Source organism: Ictalurus furcatus, chromosome 14, assembly GCF_023375685.1.
Source record: "Ictalurus furcatus strain D&B chromosome 14, Billie_1.0, whole genome shotgun sequence".
NCBI lineage: Eukaryota > Metazoa > Chordata > Actinopteri > Siluriformes > Ictaluridae > Ictalurus > Ictalurus furcatus.
In genome coordinates this window covers 23,323,019-23,346,347 of record NC_071268.1, presented here as the reverse complement: position 1 = coordinate 23,346,347, position 23,329 = coordinate 23,323,019, and the positions used below count along the sequence as shown (strand labels likewise).

At 42.4% G+C, this 23,329-nt stretch overlaps 1 protein-coding gene across 1 annotated transcript in view; it reads right to left on the bottom strand.

Annotated features, from left to right (window-relative positions):
* Positions 1-23,329, bottom strand: part of LOC128618719 (neogenin) — a 132,689-nt gene that overhangs the window by 59,681 nt on the left and 49,679 nt on the right. The window contains exon 2 of the mRNA XM_053642518.1: positions 21,637-21,945. Coding sequence (XP_053498493.1) covers positions 21,637-21,945 — 309 coding nt within the window. The remainder of the gene's footprint in view (positions 1-21,636; positions 21,946-23,329) is intronic.

The following is a 23,329-nucleotide window of genomic DNA, read 5'->3' as shown; positions in this document are numbered from 1 at the left end:
CTCAGAATGTACCACAAACTACAAGCATGGCCAACGACTACAATGTCCAAAGCTACACACAGACACGTCACCTTCTCCTGAGGACTAATCAGACACACCTGTTCCTGATTACACTCTCAATCACACCACACATAAAAGAGACTACTCATTCACTAACTCTTCGTGAAGTATTACATTCAGTTGTCATTTGTCTCTGTTGTTTACCAAGCCTTGATTTCATGTTGGTATTCTGGTTTTGAGTTTGTTTACTCTATCGACCTTGCTTCTCTACCTTGCCTGTTTTGTACCGTTTGCTTGATTGTGTGACCCTTGACTGTTTTATGTTTGGATTTCTGGCTATACCTTTGGATTTGTTTGCTGATTAAACTGCTATACCTGCAGTTGCTTCCATCTCATCCGCCATTACATGACAGAATACTTCGCCTTAACATGGAAGCAGCAGGAGAGCGAGGAGAACATCACACCAGCTTAACACGGCATGTCTGGCCAGAATTTGAGTCAGTCCAGGTTCCCCCAATGGACTGCCATAGACCTCCCGGACCCAAATTATGGCTTGTTCGACTACTTGAGGCAGTTCCTGTTCCACTGCCACAGTTTTTAAGCCTGTTAAACCCCAAGCCTGACAAGAGGCAGTGGCTTGGGGTCATGGTGTCCCGGTTCTATGGCACGGTCCGCCAGTGGGCGGAGGATCTGGCCAGTACGGGGTTCAGGGCACTCAACAATGTAATTCAGTTTGCAGAACTATTTATAAAGGAGTTTGGGACTACAGGGCAGAACTGCAACCTGGATTAACTTTTTACGGGGAGTCAGTGTGACTAGCAAGCCTGATCTGCAGTTCCACACTTTTTATGACTAGATCAACAGTGCGGCTTCCATAGCTCAGTGCCAAGCCCAGGGTGGTGGTGGGGTGACACAAGCGTGCAAGACCGAGGGCTGCCGTAAAGAAGCCAAGCTACAGTGTCCAACCTGCATTAAACTCTGGATACCAGGATCACATTTCTGCTCTCAGGAATGTTTCAAAAGCAGCTGGCGTACCCACAAATGGCTTCACAATAGAGCAAGAGCAGAGCTCCAGTCTGAGATCCACAAGGTAGTCTTCCCTGCAGAGCTCTAGCAGGAGGTCAACGTGGTGACCTCAGCTCCAGAGCTCCAGCCTGAAACCCAAGAGGCAATCTCAACTGCAGAGTTCCTGCCAGAGGTCAACTTGGCAACCTCATCTCCAGAGCTCCAGTCTGAGATCCTTTAGGTGGTCTCCCCTGCAGAGCTCCAGCTGGAGGTCAACATGGCGACTTCATCTCCAGAGCTCCAGTCTGAGACCCACGAGGTGGTCTCCTCTGCCGAGCTCCAACCGGAGGTCAACGTGGCGACCTCATCTCCAGAGCTCCAGCCAGAGGTCAACATGGCGACCTCAACCCTAGAGCTCTAGCCTGAGACCCAAGAGGCAGTCTCACCCGCAGCACTCCAGCCAATGGTCAACGTGGCAACCTCGGCTCCAGAGCTCCAGCCTGAGACCCAAGAGGCAGTCTCACCTGCAGAGTTCAATGAGGTGACCTCATCTCCAGAGCTACAGGCTGAGACCCACAAAACGGTCTGACCCGCTGAGTTTCAGTTGGAGGTCAATGTGGTGACCTCAGCTCCAGAGCCCCAGTCGGAGGTCAACGTGGCAACCTCCCCCAAAAGCTCCAGCCTGAGACCCGAGAAGTGGACTTCTCTACAAAGCCCCAGTTGTAAGTCAACATGGCGACCTCCTCTGCAGAGCTGCAGCATGAGACCCATGAGGTGGTCTCATTTCCAGAACTCCAGCATGAGGTCAACAAGGCGACCTCCCAGGTCGATTTCCAGTTGAAGGCAGACAAGATGGCCTCCTAAGCCATGTTCCTGTATGAGGTCGACGAGATGGCCTCCCAATTCAAGTTCCTGCTAGAGGTCAACGAGATGACCTCCTACACCAAGTTCCGGTCTGAGGTCGAAGAGATGGCCTCCCAAACCCTGTTCCTGGCTGAGGGCAACGAGACAACCTCCCAAGCCAGGAACCTGTCTGAGGTAGACGTCATGACCAACAACGTTATGCTCATGCCTGAGACTGACAACACAGCCAACCAAGCTCTGCTTACACCTGAGGTGGACGTCATGACCAACCAAGCTCTGCTTTCACCTGAGTCTGCTGACACAGCCAACCAAGCTCAGCATGCAGAGTTGACTGAGAACAATGCTCAGCCTCCCTGCTCAACTGAGGATGATGCTCAGCATCCTTATCCAGCTGAGGATGCCGCTCAGCCTCAGTGTTTAGCAGAGGACATTTCTCCGACTGCCGTTGCGGCCAAATGCTCCGCTTTGCTTCCCTACTCTGCCTTGAACGTCATTATGTCAGGCTTCTCTACGGACAAAGCTCCGCTTTCCCACGCCACCGAGGACATTGCTCTGCCATCCTGCTCCACTGAAGACATCGTTCTGCCTCCTTGCTCCATGGAGGACATCGCTCCACACTCAAGAAAGGCTGACGAGATGGCCCACCAAGTCAAGCCCCTGTCTAAAGCTGACTACACAACTTATCTAGCCTGAGTCTTGCCTAACAACTGCGGCAAACCGGGCCCAGCCTCAAGTCTGCTCCGTGGCAAACCTGCTGCTTGTTAGACAAAGACTGCCTCGGAACCTGAGGGGCTGTGTGAACATTTTGCCCAGAGTGCCAGGACCGCTGGGGGAGGGAGTGTTTTCTGGTACTTTGGGAGAAGCGCCCTTAAATGGGTGGCGGCCTTGATTTTGTGGTGTTATTCTGGTTTTGACTTTGTTTATTCAATCGACCTTGTTTCTCTGCCTTGCCTGTTTTTGTACTGTTTGCCTGATCATGTGACCCTTGCTTGTTTTGTGTTTTGATTTCTGGCTATACATTTGGATTTGTTTGCTGATTAAACTGCCATACCTGCAATTGCTTCCGCCTCATCCTCCATTACATGACAATAAGTAATAATAATAGCGTAAGCCATTTTCAAAGAAAAAGTATATTTTGTAACTGATTTTTTAAAATCCAGAATGTGGGTTTGTATTTGGATTGGCCTCTTGTCAGTCATCTTATAGACACACCCCTAATGCCCCTTCACATCCTCTTAAATCATTATGAGAATTTTGCATGTTTATATGTAATGAGTTGTAACTTAACATTCAAGTAGTTGAATGTCTGTGTGTGATTTAAAGTGATGCTATGATAGCCCTTGCTAAAGATAACTATAGTTAGCATGCTAACTTTAGTGGAACCACCATAAGTTGTGGGGCAGAGCTTTGTGTGCATGGGTGGAAATTGGGGTGGGCTCAGTGAGTAAACAGTCCTTCAAATTTTATTCGGCTCCACCCATTTAACCCATTTGAAACCTTCATCCATCCAGTTTCCATAGTGCTTATCCTACACAGGGTCACGGGGAGCCTGGAGCCTGTCCCAGGGGACTCGGGGCACAAGGCAAGGTACCCCCTGGATGGGGTGCCAACCCATCACAGGGCACAATCGCACACACACTCACACACTATGGACAATTTAGAGATGCCAATCAGCCTACAACGCATGTCTTTGGACTGGGGGAGGAAACCGGAGTACCCAGAGGAAACCCCAGAAGCACGGGAAGAACATGCAAGCTCCACATACACAGGGCGGAGGCAGGTCCCCCAACCTCGGAGGTGCAAGACAAACATGCCCCATTAGAAACCTATTTTTCACAAATCTTACCTAATACACTATCAAGGGATCTTTAGTTGTCCCTCTAGAGGAAGGCTTAAAGGTTCCAGAAAGAATTCTATATCACAAAAAGGTTGAGCATTTTAGGAAACTAACCATATAAAGAACTGCAGAACCTCCTTTGCAGAACCCATTTTCTCATAGTGTGGTGCAGATGAACAAAAAAAGCAGAGAAACGAAACACTGTGAGTGCGATTAATGACATTTCTTTTCTGTGCTACTTTGCTGAGAATTCAACAGGCTCAATCAGTGCTGATGAATCTAGTGCCAATGGTGCAGGACAGGCTACAGAAAATGTGCATGGCTTTCAGTCACCAGTGCTAGTTGGCCTGCTGGGACTTTATACTGCAAGCATGTTGTGCAGCTTTTTCTGTAACCTTTTGGCTGACATTCCACCTCTGTTTCCACCTCTCTCAGCTTCCCTCTTTCCATCTTCCCTCAGCAAACAGGCAGAAAAGAAGCCCTTCAGACACTTAGCTCTCATACCTCGACCTCAGATGGATGCCGGCAGGTAAACTGACAGTGATATGTGTTGCCACTGACAAATATTTGCCAGAATATTACCACCCACAACCATTCAACATCAGGTTTGCTTGGCCCTAATCCTGTAACCAGCCAAGCTGGCCACAGTCAGAGGAACAGTGTCCCTCTGATCTTGGTGTCTGGGGTGAGGGGTTTGGGTTTTAGCTCAGGCCAGGACCTCACACACTCACCCAACCCTAGCGTGGGGAGAGCAAACAAAGCTTAGCATGAGAGCACACAGTCACCATTCAGCACTGAGAACGGCAAGTAAACTGTGAGGACCACACAAAAGCACACTGCTGCTCTATAGTAAAGTTAGGATAGGAAAGCTTAGCATTCAAAGCTTACCAACAAAGATCATGGCTGCTTACACTGTAGCTGGTATTATAGCAAGTTTATACAGGCTTTCTATATACTCTTAGGCTTGGCCCAACTATATTTCCCTCACTGTTTCTCATATGGACGATACTTCACTTGCTTATCCTCAAGTGTAGGGTTTATTTCAGTCTTGCAAACAGATCAAGTCACTCCCCATGTGTGGCATTAAGCCAATAAACTCATAGCACCCCATGGCGGGTCCAGGCATGAATTTCTCACTCTTGTATCCAAGTATCCAAGCAATCCATCGTTAAGAAATAAACCACAGACACTAATTAACATCCACTAAGTAATCCATAGATACTAAACAATCCATAGATATTGAATAATAACCATTCAGTAACTCAAAAATACTAAATAATATTCATGTATTAATTCATAGATACTAAATAATAACCACTGAGCAATCCACAGATACTAAATAATCCATAGATGCTAAATAATATCTATAGAATAAATAAATAATATTAAATATACTAAATTGATAATAATAAACATACTAAATAATAATCTGTAGGATGAATAAACCAGAGTTAAGGATGTTAGCCAATTCCATTCTTCCATTACATTAAAAAGAGCAGCTGCTTAGTATTCTAACCCAGCTGACTTCCCTTTACATGGTGGTATATGAAGGTGTTATTACCAAGAGTTAACCTACGGCTCAACATAAGAGAATAAGAAGATAAGGTCGTCTGTAACTGGCAGTCCGCTATAACTTGCACAACTCTCACAGCATGCTGTAGATTCACAGCATTATACCATTACTTTCAAAATACTTCCACATTAAATATTTAATGAACTGGCTACAAGGGTCCAATGTATTAACTATTTAAAAGTCGTCAAGTCAAACAGAGACAGAAGGAGACAAAACACATGGACAACATACACTCACTGAGAACTTTATTAAGAACACCTGTACACCTACTTATTCATGCAGTTATCTAATCAGCCAATCATTTGGCAGGAGTGCAATGCATAAAATCGTGCAGATATGGGCGAGAGGTTTCGGGTAATGTTCACATCAAACATCAGACTAGGGAAAAATGTGATCTCAGTGATCATGATTCTGTAGAATGGTCAGACTGGTTTGAGCTGACAGAAAGGCTACAGTAACTCAGATATAACCACTCTGTACAACTGTGGTAAGCAGAAAAGCATCTCAGAATGCACAACATGTCGAACCTTTAGGACGATGGGCTACAACAGCAGAAGGCCATGTTGGGTTCCACTTCTGTCAGCTAAGAACAGAAAGCTGAGGCTGCAGTGGGCACAAGCTCACCAAAACCGGACAGTTGAAGACTAGAAAAACCTAGCCTGGTTGAAAGAATCTCGATTTCTGCTGAGGCACACAGATGGTAGAGTCAGAATTTGGCACCAACAGCATGAATCCATGGACCCAACCTGCCTTGTGTCAACAGTCCAGACTGGTGGAGGTAGTGTGATTGTGTGTGAGATGTTTTCTTGGCACACTTTGGGCCCGGTTAATACCAAACAATCATCTCTTGGATGCTACAGCCTATTTGAGTACTGTTGCTGACCATGTGCATCCTTTCATGCCCACAATTGACCCATCTTCTAATGGCTACTTCCAGCATGATAACGCAAAGAGTCGTCTCAAACTGGTTTCATGAAAGTGCACCTGAAAAATCTACAGGAATTGCGTGATGCAATCATGTCAACATGGACCCGAATCTCAAAGGATTGTTTCCAACATCTTGTGGAATCCATGCCACGAAAAACTGTTTTGAGAGCAAAAGTATGCTCTACCCAGTATTAGTATAGTGTTCCTAATAAAGTGTTTGGCGAGTGTACACTAAGAATACACCAAGATGTTCCTTCCTATAGCACATCGGTCTGAGCAGCCACAGAAAATAATGTTTACAGTAAGTGATAACATGAGCCTTAAAATAAATCTACTGATGTTTTTAGATATTTTAGACATGCTGTCAAATTTTCATGGCTTTAATATGGCTTTATAATTTTTGGTTTTGCTGTCATGTTGTTTTGTTTTAATTTGCTGTTATTTTTCTGGTTTTGCTGACGTGTTTATGGTTTTGTTGTCAAGTTTCCGAACTGTTGTGTGTTGTGTGTATTTTTGCCACCATTCATTCACTGGGATGTGGATGTAAAACAGTCAAACACACTCACTAATTTCACAGCTGTGCACGTGCCAGACTTTGTAATTATCGAGTATAAGTTTTATTCCAGTCTTACAACACTAATTACTTGGAGGACGGCCCCGTGACAAATGAGCAGCAGAGATCAATCTTAAGAGTCTCAATAATCCCAGCTGGTTCTCCAGAGATCTAAAGCACTGCCTCCAAAAGCCAGCAGCTGGAGAACATGTGGCCCAAACCTCCATTCAGCATGTTGCTCAAGACAGACAGGCCTTACACACACACACACTGCAAAACTGTTCTTTTTCATTACGTTATAAAAAAAATCTGAAAGGAGCAACATTTCTCAATGGTTGCTTTCCAGTCTGCTAAAATCGGGCTAATTTTCAGCCACATGTTTGGAAACACGACACTAGACAAGATCAGATCAAAGCCAGGCCTTATGATCTTGCTGATTACAGCTTGAGTAACTTCTCCTTCTTTGAGGTTGCTTTCCTACATCTTGCAAACAAAGCCTAACTGGCAAACGATGGATAAAAAGTCTACACACCCCGATGAAATTGCAGGGTTTTGTGATGTAAAAAAAATAAACAAAGATCAGATCTTTTTGCACCATTAATGTGATAAAGCAACCAACAAACGTTCAGTGAAAAACAACTTACCAACCTACCAAATTAGCGCATTTATTTGTTAAATTTATTCCACTCTATCTTGCAAAAATGTTTCCAGATTTATCAAATTGTTTGGGGATCTTCTGTACACAGCCCTCTTCAAGTCATTCCACAGGGTTTTGATAGGATTGAGATCTGGGATCTCATTGGTCCATTCCAAAACTTTGATCTTCTTATTCTTTTATTCCTTTGTTGACTTGTATTTGTTGACTTGAGGCCTGCAGGTTTTGTGCCAAAACTAGATTGGAATTTGGAGCTATCGTGATTACAGCCACAGTCTCAGCTGAAGTGAAGCAGCCCCACAACTTGATGCTGCCACCACCATGCTTCACTGTGGGTATGTTGTTCATTGGGTGATAAGCAGTTTTGTTTTTGTGCCAAAACTATCTTTAAGCCCAAAACATCAGGCCATAACACAGTTTGTCCCGTGGTTTGTGCTGTTTTTTAGGTAGGTCTGTCTAGGTCTAGCTATTCTACTTCATACCCCAGACATGCGAAGAATGCAAGAGATTATTGTAGGGAGTGACCAGTACTTCCCAGATATTACTATAGCACCTTTAATGCTGCCGTAGGGCTCTTGGAAGCCTCCATTTGTCCCTCCTGTTTTGGAAGGAAGTCCTGTTCTTGGTAATGCTACTGTAGTGCCCCATTTTATCCACTTGTTAAGGATGGCCTTCACAATGTTCCATGGTACATCTAATATTTGAAGATTCTTCCTGATCAATACTTAATGAGATCCCACACATGCTTTGTAAGCTCTTTGCAGACCATGGCTTCGGATGAAACTAAGAAGATGCCAGGAAATCCTACACAAACAGCTGATATTTATTTGGGGTTAATCAGCATTACTTCATTGATTGAGGCAGTGGTGGCTTGGTGGTTAAGGGTCTGGGTTACTGATCAGAAGGGCGGGGGTTCAAGCACCAGCAATGCCAAGCTGCCACTGTTGGGCCCTTGAGCAAGGCCCTTAACCCTCTCTGCTCCAGGGGCGCTGTATCATCGCTGACCCTGCGCTCTGACCTCAACTTCCTGACATCCTGGGGTATGTGAAGAAAATAATTTCACTGTGCTGTAATGTATATGTGATCAATAAAGACTCATTATCATTGATGACAGGTATATAATAATTACATTTGAACATGAGTTTAATTGAGATTGGTTCATTATGAGCACAGTCACATGCCCCATTATAAAAGGGTGTGCACACTTTCTTGTATGCATTTTTCTTTTTCTTTCCATAAAACATTTGTTTGTTTTTCACTTCAATTTTCTTGGTTGCTATAATCACATTAAAGGTGGGGGGAAAAAATCTGATATGATTTATGTTGAGTTGTTTTGGGAAGGGGGAGGGGTTACATCACAAAACCCTGCTATTTTAACAGGTGTATGTAGACTTTTTTTAATATCCACAGTATAGTCACACATATGTAAACAAGGAGCAAACTGAGCTGCAGAAAAGTCTAATAAATGGAAACTTAAAATGTTACAAATGCATCTGCTAGAGATGCTTTTCTGCAGAAAGAAAAAAAAAGAATAATCAAATGACACTTGTATGTATTTTTGCCTAGTAAGCAGTTAGCACAAGAAACATAAAACACTGGATATGTGGGCGAGCGAAACGAGATAAACATGTGACAGACGTGTTACTCCTGATTTTACAGCGCTTGCATAAGCCCTTGTGTGAATGTGAAATGTTAATCTCTAATTTAGTACGGCAGACACTGTTCTCAATTATGGCTTTAATGATGTCACGTAGCCAGCCCTAATGGATAAAGACAAGAAGAGCAGTCAGTAAAAAAGACCAGGCGTAACAGCTGTGTAGCTTCCTTTTGAGAATTTAATTCACCGTTAATAAGGGGGATAAATCTAGGTAAGGGTATGGAGAAGGGTTTTACATATACAGATGGAGATAATGCTAGATCAGTGTATGAGCGAGGACATTGAGACCGGTGAAAGACATGAGCTCAGTGATGATACCAAGAACCAAATCTAAGAGCTAGAGGTTATATTAATCAGCATGACCAAGACCAAAACGGAGACAGGAAGCCTGGAACCTAAATTTGGAACGATGACTGGTCCATGATCCAATTATCCAAGAAAGAGCAGACTGAAATGATGTCATTAAAAGGTCAGAGTCATTATATCACAAAAGTGGTCCAGGTTCATAAGTCATTAGCGACTGCTATATGTATAGAAAAAAAACCCCAGTTGACCCAAGATCAAACATGAGGAGTTAGTGGAGAACGTGTGTGGTGTAATCTGGGTCAAAAATGCATCAGAGATAATTAAAGGACTCCTTACTGTATCCTCCAGTGCAGACATTCATCATGACCTCACACCTCACTATAAGAAAGTGTCAAATGTGGAATTGTCATGCTGATATCGTGTGGTCATTGTGTGACTTAAGGCTGGTTCTGAAATGATGCCAGTTCAACTGGGCCATTCCAAAATCATCTTCATTTAAATCCATTCTTTTGTTGACTTGGATTTGTATTTTGGGTCATTATCGTGCTGGAAGGTGAAGTTTTTCTTCATCTGCATCTTTCTAAAAGAGGCCTGCAGGTTTTGTGCCCAAGTAGATTGGTATTTGGAGCCATCCATGATTCTCTCTATTTTGACTAGAGCCACAGTTCCAACTGAAGAGAAGCAGGCACACAACTTGATGCTGCCACCACCATGCTTCACTGTGGGTATGGTGTTTTTTGGGTGATAAGTCGTTTTGTTTTTGTGCCAAACATATCTTTAAGACCAAAACGTTCTACCTTGGTCTCACTGGACCATAACACAGTCTGGTCCATGGTTTAGAGTGATTAGCGGGGCCCGATTGTGGGATATGTATTTATTTATTTATTTATTTATTTATTTTTTCCTATGAGAAAGTGTTTCTGTCTAGCCACTGTACCCCATAGCCCAGACATGTGAAGAATACAAAAGATATTTGTAGGGAGTGACTGGTACTTGCTAGATATTCCTGCAGCTGCATGCTGCTGTAGGTCTCTTGGAAGCCTCCTGATAAGTTTTCTTCTCGTCCTTTTGTCTATTTTGGAGGGAACAACATGTCACTGTGGTGCCCATTTCCTCCGCCTTTCAATGATGGCCTTCAGGATGTTCCTTGGTACATCTAATGCTTTGAAAATTCTTGGAGGTCATTATGTGACTCAAGGGTAGTTCTGCCATGATGAACATTCGCACATCTGCATTGTTACACAGAGTAGGGTCTTAAAGGTAAGCGCAGCTCATAGAGCAGGGATGGACAAACCGATCACATGCGTGAGTTATTCGGTTTTTTTTCATTATTATTTTAAAGTTGACTGGCTGACAAGGAAGTTGTGCAAATCTACAATGCTAGGTGTCTAGCAGACCGCAGTCTGGATGCGCACCCAGCAAAGCACTTCAACTTTGAACAAAAATAAAATACTACAGCAAAAATGATCAATGAAAAAAATTCCCGTAGTTCAGCGACTCCTTTTTTCTCCTTCTTTGTTTTTTTTTACAGGTCCTCTGTTGTGAACTGTTTTGCTCAATCGCATGCATTTATGGAAATGATTTAATTATTTACCTTAAGGCAGCTTATCGAGAAAGGAACGAGTTTCACAGACTTTCATCGTTTTTCTATTTCATTTCCCCTCTCTGATCCAATTAGTCACGTGAAAAGAACCCCGCCCCCCCCCCCCCCCCCCAAAAAAAGATGACGAAACAGAATGAAACTGTTTAAAGACAAATGGACAGAGAAGTGTGTGTTTATTCTCCGCTCCAAGTTTAAAATGTTGTGGGATGTTTCATCCAAGGTGCTAGTGAAATGTAGTAAGGTTGAGTGCTTCAAATCAAAACATAACTACGTCCAATTGATGTGTCTTACTAACAGAATTAACAGTATATAACTATATATGAACTAATTACTGGTGGTTAAGAATGAAAACTGTTGCTGTTGTCACCACTCATGTTGTCATGTTAGTTGCTTATCTACTCCTTTATACACAAGGAACTTTGTATAACTGGATGGTCACTAATTATATTTGAATACCCCTGATATCGACCCCTGAAGTCAAAGAGCAAGCAAACATACTTCTGGACTTTTCATCTCTGAATTTCATTCATTTCTGAATGCATTCCTGTGTCTTGGTTGTGTTTTGTTAAAAATATCTCAATATTTGTCTGCATGATTATTTGAATACAAGCAAAACGATGAATCCCCCCCTCCCTTTTTTTTTTAACCAAAACTAAGACACTCCTTGAAGAATGAAAAAAAAAAATCCCCATCACCCCTCACAGTCCCGCACAACAATAATTTGCTCGTATTCATGAAAGACCCTTTTCCCTCCAAGATAATGCTTTAATCTGACTCGAAACCCAGCATTGCCCTGATGCAGCACTATAATAAGCATCTGGTAAGTGCTGATGTGCAGAGAGATAAGGAAGAGCGATAGAGAAGGGTCCAGCTGCAGCTCCAGCATGGGCATGAAGCACATACTCACACGAGCATGAAATACAAGGCCACATGTCTATAGTTTTACAGCATGTAGAGTTAAATAACTTAATATCCATGGCCATCTGTTTTTGTGGAAAAAATTGGAAAATCCCAAACGGTCCTTTTTCTGGTCAACTTTAATGCCTAGGTAGGTCGTGAGCATCAGCGGTATGGAGTCCAATACGTCACCATTTCATTCATTCTGTCGTGAAACACAACATTTTGGTTTAGTTTTTCATTTCCTGCTCCCTAATGGACATGCTCATGTTACATTTAAGTATCAAAGCAGACATCTATGTCAGTGGTTCCTGAACCTTTCGGGCAAAACGTTTGTTACTAACATCATAAAATGGTCAAATGTTACAGTAGTCCTATAGTCCTATATTATTAAAAATAAAATCTTGCGGTCACAGAAATTTCATGATGTTCATAAGCCTTGACCGAATTATTTATTTTATTATTATTTTTTATAATATAGGACTACTGTAACATTTGAACATTTACAGTGCTGTTTATCCATCCCGATTTCTTCTGTTTTTGTGTATATCTCATACTAAATTGAAACCAAGGCAACCTGAGTAAACACAAAATACAGTTTTTAAGTGATAATGTTATTTATTGTAGCAAAAAAGTTATCCAATACCAACTGGGCCTGTGTGAAAATGTATTTGCCCCCGTGGTTACTAATTCCCCAGGTCTATGAAACTGCATTCATAATGGGGTTCAGCTGGACGAGACGCAACCAGGCCTGATTACTGCAAACCCTGTTCAATCAAATCAACACCTAAACAGAACTTTTTCAACAGCATGAAGCTGGTTAAAAGGTCTTACCCAGTAACACATTATGCCAAAGTTGAATTCCAGAAATGATGAAGAAGAAGGTGATTGAAATACATCAGTCTGGGAAGGGTTACAAAGCTATTTCAAAGGCTCTAGGACTCCAAAGAGCCACAGTGAGAGCCATTATCTCCAAATGGAAAAACTCGGCACAGTAGTGAACCTTCCCAGAAGGCTCCTTTTTTCTCCTTCTTTGTTTTTTTTTTACAGGTCCTCTGTTGTGAATTGTTTTGCTCAATCGCATGCATTTATGGAAATGATTTAATTATTTACCTTAAGGCAGCTTATCGAGAAAGGAACGAGTTTCACAATTTGAAATTGAGTTTGGCAATTTTGCCAAAACACACCTTGATGATCCTGATGAGTTGAAAGTGGAACTGTTTGGAAGACGGGGGTCTCGTTACATCTGACATAAACCAAACACAGAATTCCACAAAAAGAACATCATACCTATGGTCAAGCATGGTGGTGGCAGTGTGATGGTGTGGGGATGCTTTGCTGCTTCAGGGCCTGGACAACTTGCAGTAATTGAGGGAAACATGAATTCTGCTCTCTACCAGAAAATCCTAAAGGAGAATGTCCGGTCTTCAGTCCGATAATGAAACTCAAGCACAACTGGATTATGCAGCAAGACAATTATCCAAAGCATAGGAGTAAGTCCTAGTCCTAGAAGTAAGTGAAAGACTGATCTCCAGTTATCAGAAGCATTTGGTTGCAGTTATTGCTGCTAAAGGTGGCACAACCAGATTTTAAGTTTAAAGGGGCAATTAGTGTTTCACATGCGTGATAGGTGTTGGATAACTTTTTTTGCTAACACCTGGTTAGCGTTCGTACTCAATCACGGTCTAGAATATTACATAAGCGTATGATTTGAGAGACAACGCGAGTTTGCTTAGCGGAGGAAGAGAGACGGGAAATTTGTTGATTTTTATTGCTGAACTATGCTACTGCTTTTTTCACAGGAGAGTGAAAAAAGACAAAAAATAATATGTACCCTATTCATTTAAATGTAGCTTGTCTGAATGTGACTCCCAGTAACAATTTAAAATATTAACACACAAAATCTTCAATATATCTAGTATTAATTTGTAAAATAAATGAATGAAACAAAAGATTATGAGTTTTTCTCACGACCTCATGTAAATCAAGTGACCCCACATGGGGTTGCAATCCCTAGTTCTGGAACCCCTGACCAATGTGATCGGCTGATTTCACAGTTTTTTTTTTTGTTTTGATTTTTTATTTACATACTTGTAAATATTTACATACTTGTAAATAACCAGCAGCATTTTGGTGATGAAGTCAAACCGAATTAGCCAAGAATCATCTCTTTTGTGTTGGAAAAGCTTGTATCGGTTCAAGATTAGACAGCTTTTAACAGATACCAGGCTAGTGGCTTAAGGAAGATGAGTAAAATCCTCTCTCACTTGGCTGTATAAACATTGGAGGGGCCACATAGACTCACTCCTGCATCAAATTAGGCCTCCACTAATGGAGGAACCCCAGCCTGGGGTTACTCTCCCTGCTGGGACTGCACTCTCGTCTTACAAAGAAAGGCATTTAAACTGATAATTATTGGTCTTCCCTCTGCCGTCTCACTGGTGTTAGCTGTGCAATCACCAGGAGGTGACAATGCCAATTATGCAGCTACACAGCTGAGAGCTGTACTGATTATATACAGTGTGGAATAAAATAAATAAATAAACAAACAAACAAACAATTAAATAAATAATAACTCCAACCCACTGACAAAAACTAACTCCATCCAGTGACGTTAAATTATGGGGTTAGAATTGTTTCATATTTCCAAATAAATATATTACGATCCACAAATAAATTCACAAAAATTAAACAAATTCACAAATAAATATAATGAGATAAACAAATACATGTAAGAAGTTTCACAAAAATGAATTAAATTCACAAATAAATAAAGATTTGCGAATAAAATTTTTTTTTGTTTTCATGTCACAAACACAAACAATACCTGGCATTCATTTGTGAATCGCGTCCTGTGCATTTGTAGATTTTTGCATGCATTTGCGTGTTTTGAAACATTTCTAGCTCCGAGTGCACACAAATACACAAATAGTTGGACTCCGCCCACCGTTTACTCAAGCCAATCAGATAACGGCCGAATTGCACTGACCAATCGTAGCACGTTCTCGATCCGACCAATCACATTTTGTTTTACAATCAGGGCAGGAACGGAGATATACTGCACTGAACTCACATACTATTAAGGCTCTCCAACATGGCCGATCAGGAGGAATGACGACAGGAGAGTGGATCTGGTTCGGCCATGTCAGAGAGTCTTCATAGTATGTGAGTTCAGTGACCTTTCACTGAATGTGGTATATTGAAAATTAGCTTGTAAAATCTCTAACTATGACTATACAGTTAAAGGAGGTAAATATCCATCCATCTTCTATACCGCTTATCCTTTTCAGGGTCACGGGGAAACCTGGAGCCTATTCCAGGGGACATTCCACAAGGCGGGGTACACCCTGGACAGTGTGCCAATCCATCACAGGGCACAATCACATACAAACTCACACACCCATTCATACACTACAGACACTTTGGACTCGCCAATCAGCCTACCATGCATGTCTTTGGACTGGGGGAGGAAACCGGAGTACCCAGAGGAAACCCCCGCAGCACGGGGAGAACATGCAAACTTCACACGCACAGGGCCATGCTTGGGGATGCTTTGCTGCTTCAGGGCCTGGACAACTTGCAGTAATTGAGGGAAACATGAATTCTGCTCTCTACCAGAAAATCCTAAAGGAGAATGTCCGGTCTTCAGTCCGTTAATGAAACTCAAGCACAACTGGATTATGCAGCAAGACAATTATCCAAAGCATAGGAGTAAGTCCTAGTCCTAGAAGTAAGTGAAAGACTGATCTCCGGTTATCAGAAGCATTTGGTTGCAGTTATTGCTGCTAAAGGTGGCACAACCTGTTTTAACAATGCACACAAAGCAGCTTTACAGATATCCAGATATTGATATAGATTTGTCCCTACTGAGCAAGCCATGGCAAGACATGGGGGTGTCCGTGTTCTTAACTTTGTAGCTCAAAAAAGTAAAGCAAAAAGTAGATCCTGTGGCTCAGTGAATAATAATCAAGCATAACACTGAAAAACAACCTCTACTATCTTAATCTTTCTTTACAAAATATCTTCCCAAGTATCAGATTCCCACGGCAGTAAGCTGAAAACAAGCCCAATGTACAGAAACAAACCAGCCCAAAGAAGGAGAAGGAAAAAAGAGTGAGAGAGGCTAGGAAATGCAAACTAGGACTCAAAGAGTTTGACGAAATGGATCTACACCCAAGAGAAGTGCAATGACTATGAAACAAGATGCTAAACAAAAGCTTGTGGAGTAGGACTAAGCTGCTTTAGGACATACTGAAAGACAGGCTCCCTCAGGACGGAACGATTGTCATGACTTCCCAGATTGCCCCGTTTCAAGCAATAATGGCCAGCAGCAGGGAACACAACCGACGGGCATTTAAAAAGAGGACACAAAAGAAGAATAGTGGGTCATCCTAACTCAATGGAGTTAAATGGATTGTTACTAAACCACTTTCTGTGAACGCCTGCACTTGCCATTAATCAAGGAAGAAATAATACTTCAGATAGTATTCTATATGAAAGTCTGAGTACATGCTCTAAAGACTCTGAGAGACAGAAGAAGAATGGACACTGTGTGACATTGTCTTCTATGTGTTGTGGATGGGGTGGGGGTGGGGGTGGGGGTACTGTGTAACATTTAAGTGTGGCTTCATCCCTGGAGGAGACACAACAAAGTAAAGTGACAGCGGCACGGCGAGTGTAAACTTCACATGTAAACTTCCAAGTGTTTCGTTTGGAGTGTAAAGGGCAGACGGAACGTTTCAGCAAAAAACTTTGAAAAGTTCAAACTAGTGTTTTGGACGGAATTACACAGCTTTTATGGCTTGTGGCGGAACGAGTGTTCACGAGATCGAGTTTTATAAGAGACTGAGTAAAGGGATTTGAGGCAACACGCCTCTGATCTCAGACGCCATGCCTCACCAGTACAAGCCATTATTACTGTACATGTAATTAGATTTTATTTATCATTTCAAATATCATATCGCAATAGTCCTTACATGACTATTCATAAGCATGTAAAACTGGGCTGTGAGGCTGTATAAAGCATCTAATCCAGGCCTTTTTGTTACTATTTGGCAAATGAAGAGGAAAGTCAATAAATTATACATGTAATGCCCTAATATATGCAGTATTTCCTTTCATGACATGTCTTACATTTTTTTAAAAACCTTATTATGCAAAAATCATATATAACGCTTTGCAATTTACCCTGGTTTATCAAACAGCACAGAAAATTGCTCTGTCCTACCTACCACTTGCTCCCGGTGTTAAAAAAAGAAAAGAAAAGAAAAAAAAGAATCTCTCTATGCTTCTGTAAGTATCTCTCTAGAGTTTGCTTCATGGGGGTTGAGTTGAGCTAATGAAGATGTAACGCTCTGCGCTTTCACTCGGAGACTGATGTACCTCTTACAGCATTTACTGCTAATCTGCATGCGGCCAGGCGACTGCTACAGCCAGTGCTATAGTAATGAAGTCTGCTGTAGTGAAGCCTAAGGGACGTTAGTACAATATAATCTATGATACTAACCTCTAGAAAGAGTGAAAAAGACACCCTTGCAGTGAGCGTGCACTTTCTCTGCTTCTATAAAGAGCAAGCCGACTTCCCTGTAAGTACATTTCCACTCCCAGATTTGCTGAGAAATGGATCCTCATTCACTCCGTAACCTTCGATCCTATTGATTTGGAGTAACGAATGAGTAAGTAAGTAAGTCTGAGAGGGAACGCAGTATTTTTGAGCACGTTTGATTTTCCCTGAGATGGCTCGTGTGAGCCCGTCTGCAACTAGTAACGAGAACACAGATGAAAAACAGGCTGCAAGGAAATCAAATGAATTTGCTGTAATGCGCAGCAGATCCCTGAAACCAGTTCATCATCCCTCTATTTGTGTGGGAAGGTGAGGGCAGAAAACATAAGCGCAATAATAATACTTTTATTAGAACGGAGTTGGAGTGTCATACCCAAACGGTTGTTAAAAACAGCAAAAATAAAAACAAGCACGTCATGATCCCTGTTGGTGTACAGAATACATCCAGCTGTTCCTCCAGTTCTCTTTGCAGAACAGACAGTTCTCTATTTCTCCCAACAAATATTTTCTCTCCGTTTTTTTTCTTTTCTGTTTTCCTTTTTCTTGTTTCCATACAAAACAGTGACAAAGTCACATTTATATTTATTTCCGTGAGAAAGTGGGATTTGGGGATCCGGCACGCTTGTCTGCGATCAAAGATTGTGTAGCTACATCCACCAAACAACTGATCGCAAGCTGTTAAAGTCATGTAGTGTGCACTTGACATTAGTGGAACTACCTGGGTTTTATTCTGATGTCTCCTAAACACCGCTGTCCTATAGACATTTCCACTTAAATCTGAAGCGACATACAATTACAATGGGGGAAATAAGTATTGGGCGCGTCAACGTGTATTTCATTAAATATGTTTCCAATGACATGAAATTTTCACCAGACATCAGTATTAACTCAAGAATTCTGGAAATATAAAGAATTCACGACATTAAAGTATATAAATAAAGTGATGTGTAATAAAGACACCTATCCAGTTCAGAGATGATTCATTCCATTAGGTTTTTTTTTTTTTTTTTTTTTTTTGATGCGCTAGTTTGATTAATTCATAAGCCATATGTATGTCAATGGTCCTAAAAGATGCGTCAATCTTAGCCTTGTTTTGTATCTAAAATTGGCGGGTATGCTTATGTACGGGGTGTCCCAAAAGTCTCCATGTTTTCCAGGACAATGTCGGTTGTGCCTTCGTCAGTGGATGCTGGTGGACGTCCACTTCTCGGTCGGTCCGCAACACTTCCAGTCTTTTTGGATTTGTTAATAAGTTTGGCAGCAGTGTCGTGTGATGCGCTCGCCATGTTTCCTGTTAAAGTCCATCGCAACCTTGCGACAGCTTCCCGATCCAGCCGTGAGAATGATCTCAATACGTTCTTCTTTTCTCAAAGGCGTTCTTAAAGATTATATATATAATATATATAATATAACATATATAAACATATTACATAAACTAAATATAAAAAATTTAGGAAGACATTTGGCTAAGAAGTGTTCATTTCATCTATGTATGAAGACTTTTGGACAACCTGTAGTATACACTATATGACCAAAAGTTTGTGGACACTTGACTGTCATACCCGTATGTGTTCCTTTCCCGACCTTTTGCCACACAGCTGTCTAGAATGTCTTTGTATGCTGTATCATTACAGTTTCCCTTCACTGGAACTAAGAGGCCCAAACCTGTTCCAGCATGACGATGCCCCTGTGCACAAAGTGAGCTCCATGAAGACATGGTTTGCCAAGGTTGAAGAGGAAGATCTTGAGTGTCCTGCACAGAGCCCTGACTTCAACCCCACACCTTTGGTATGAACTGGAACCCCGACTGCACCCCAGACCGCCTCACCCCAACATCAGTGATCAACTCACTAATGCTCTTGTGGCTGAATGAGCACAAATCCCCACAGCCACACTCCAAAGTCTAGTGCAAAGAGTGGAGGAAGCACATGTAAGTATGATGATCAGGTGCCCACAAATGTCTGGCCATATACTGTATGAATTATATAACTGTCTAATCTGATCCACACCAGATTTTTTTGTTTAGAAAGTCTTTTGCATTCTTTTCATACTTATTTTATCACACTAGCCATGAGGTACCTTAATCAATCTCAGCTCATGAGCCTTCTTATTTTTGCCATTTGAAGTAATTCAATTTATTTATTCTTATTTACTTCTGCCTACTGAAGTTCTCGCTGTCCATTAGGGCTGGACTTTTCCTGATATCCAAAACAGATTTTTTTATGTCTCATGCTAGCCAATTGAACTCAATTTTATCCACAGCATGTGTAGACATGGCTTAGAAATGTCCGAGTGCAGCTCATGACAACTTGCCCGCTCAAGCACAGACTGATGTGCTGGATTTACACAAGGGCTTTCTCTTTAGAAACACAAGAGGACTGAGTGCAAACATCTCAGATTCGCGCAACCCTCTTTCACTGACCTGGCACAAAACAGACACAAGCACACCCAAACTGTCTGTTTGAACATCACAGCAAATATGAAAGTCAAGCTGCACCAACATCTGTGCAGAAGACTGACAGTGTGTTTTAACACTTTGAAGAGTCTTCCATCTTCTTTTAACACTTCCATTGCACTGAGCAGCAGGATCGCTCCCTAAAGCACTACCACTTCACTTTCATTCCTCCCTTCATCCTCACACTAATGCCCATAGAGAGGAAGAGGAAAAAAAACAGAGGAAGAAGAGGATCTGAGACTCCTTTATGAGCAACACGACATTTCTGAGATTCACCCAGCTCCATACAAAATTATATATATTTTTTAATAAAATCGTGATAAATAAAGGCAGGAGACCAATAAACTGTGCAGGAGAAGGGAATGGTGTCCAAATTAATGATCATCGTGTCTCAAAGCCTCGAATGCGAGTGATGTATGTAACTGTGGTTCTATCAACACCGGCTCAGTGTCGGTTCTGAATGATAAAATGTCTTGGAGGTGATCCCGGATGCACAGAACCACAGCTACATGTGTACCTGGTGTTCTATTTCAATCGTCCTAATATAGCCACGTAATATTTACTAAGCTACAGCAAGAACACCTGGAAATCAACGCTCAACTCCCAGTGTAACACAAAGTGTGTGCGACAGGGCCATGCACACACCACCCTGCTTCAGTACTCTGTTCTCCCACCTCTCCTCTCCCACCTCTCCTCTCTCGCTACACCTCCCCCTGACCCCAAGATTGGTTCATGTCGCCCACAATTTCAAAACAGGACTCTTGCATTAAAAAATATGGATTAAAAAAAAATAAAATGTGTTTTTCTAACGGGATAATATATAATCGGACGGTCACTAATATTACATAGGTTTGGGAGGGAAGTATGGAGAGAGAGAAAGGAAAGAAGGAAAGATGGAACAAAGGAAGGAGAGTGAAAAAAGGAGAGAAAAATGAAGTAAGGAAGGAGAGAAATGGGGGAAGGAAGGACCTGGAGAAAGGAAGAAGAGAGAGAAAGAAAGGAATGTAGGAAGATGGGAGAGAAAGAGAGAGAGAGAGAGAGAGAGCGAAAAGGATGAGAGAATGACAGGACGGTAGGAAGGCAGAAGAGAGAGAAAGAGATGAAAGAAGAAAGGTAGGAAGGAAGGAGAGAAATGGGGGAAGGAATGACTGGGAGAAAGGAAATAGAGAGAGAAAAAAGAAATGGAGGGAAGGTAGGGAAGAGAGAGAGGGAAAGAAAGGAAGAAGTGTTGGAAAGAGAAAGGAATGTTGGAAGGTGGGGGGGAGAGTGAGACAGACAAAGAGAGAGAGACAGGGAGAGAGAGAGTGAAAGGGATGAGAGAATGACAGGAAGGTAGGAAGGCAGAAGAGAGAGAAGGAGATGAATGAAGGAAGGGAGGAGGGAGAAAGAGAGAGAGAGAGAAAGGAAGGTAGGAATGTGGGGGAAAGAGTGAGACAGACAAAGAGAGAGAGAGAGACAGGGAGAGAGAGAGACATCAAGAGAGAGAGAGACAAGGAAGAGAATGATAGGAAGGTAGGAAGGCAGAAGAGAGAGAAAGAGATAAAAGAAGGAAGGGAGGAGGGAGAAAGAGAGAGATGAGAGAGAGGGAAAGGAAAGAAGGAGGGAAGGAGAGAGGAAAGAAAGAAAGAAAGAATGGAGGAGGGACATAGAAAGAAAAAGGAAAGGAAAAAGGGAAAGAAAGAAAGAGAGAATGACAAACAGAACGAACGACAGACAGACAGAAAGAAAGGTGTGTCCTTACCTGCCACGGTGACTCGGGCGGCGCGGCTGATGACGGTGCCCAGGTTGTCGATGGAGGCCACACACTGGTACACGCCCTCGTCTGGCTTGTTGTGAACAGAGTGCTCCACGGTGCTGATGAACAGAGAGCCGTCGTGGAGGAGGCGTCTGCGCTCATCTGCCGCCAGGTTCAGGAACGTGCCGTCCTTCTTCCACTCTACCCTCACCGGATACTCGCTCACCACCGAGCAGTTCAACACGGCGGGTAAACCCCGTACAGCGAACACATCCACCGGCTCCACGGAGAACCGCAGCAGAGTGAACGTCCTCACTGCAGAACACGACAAAACACGTGAAGAAGAGGCTGTGAGAAATAAACCTTACAGCTCGGAACCAAAAAAATGGAAGAAAATGTGAAAGAACAGTCATCCATCCATCCATCTTTTCAGGGTCACAGGGAACCTGGAGCGTATTGGGCACAAGGCGGGGTACACCCTGGACAGGGTGCCAATCCATCACAGGGCACAATCACATACACACACTACAGACACAGCAATCAGCCTACCATGCATGTCTTTGGACTGGGGGAGGAAACCGTAGTACCCGGAGGAAACCCCCACAGCACAGGGAGAACATGCAAACTCCGCACACACATGGCCCCAGCGGGACTCAAACCCCAGACCCCGGAGGTGTGAGGTGAACGTGCTAACCACTAAGCCACTGTGCACCCCCAAGAACACTCATCCACAGCTCTAAATCCATGTGAAACACATCTGTAGCTCCTCGTTGCAATCACAGAAACACAGAAATTCTAAACTGCTTTAAATGATAAAGTCAGAGGTCACAGATTTCTGTTGTAAGGTTCACACTCCATATGTTACGCTGGGCTTCCAAATAGATGCATTTCTGTGGGACGCTATACATCAGCGTATAATTACATTAGACTTGTCGCATAATTAAAAGAAAAAAAGGAAGGGGGAAAAAAACAGTGTGTTTTTCAGATGATAATCAGGCCAATTATCTGCATCACAGAGTGCCGCAAAAACAATTACAGTGAAACGCTTTCGAACGGAACAAGCAAGCCATTTTATATTTTCATTAAGAAAACTGCCTCTTTTTCTGGCTCGGGTGAAGCATTCCACAAATAACAGGACCACTATCTTTTCGTTTACTCCTTCGACTTGGTCATCTGACATCTAATTAAAGGAATTTCATTTCTCTACAGGATATTTTTAACTCTGGTTTTCTCATCAGGGTCTCCGATGCACAGCTGCACCCAAAATTCGCAGCGAAAACACTTCAAAGTCTCCTAAAACTTTGACAGAACCCATCAATATGACAGAACAATTCTTGAGTTTTTTCCCCCTTAATGTGCATCATTAAAAGATCTGAGGAAGTCATGAAAACGCCACACACCGCTTGGAATATTTTAACGCACAGCCTTTCGGTACAGAGATCGCTCTCGGATTTAGACGAACTTACACTGCCGATGGGGATTTTCCATTCAAATCCTTTTAAGCCAGGACTAGGCTTGATCTCTGTGTGGAACAGCATACCTAAGCTCTACAAATGTGGAAAAAAAAAAGTGTGCAAGTCTGTGTGGGATCAGGAGAACAAATATCTTTAATTGATCTAGACATGCAAGCTGGGGATTTTCTAACCAGCTTAAATAGAAACGAAAAACAAGCAGGTTCAAGTGCATTCCTCTAAAATCC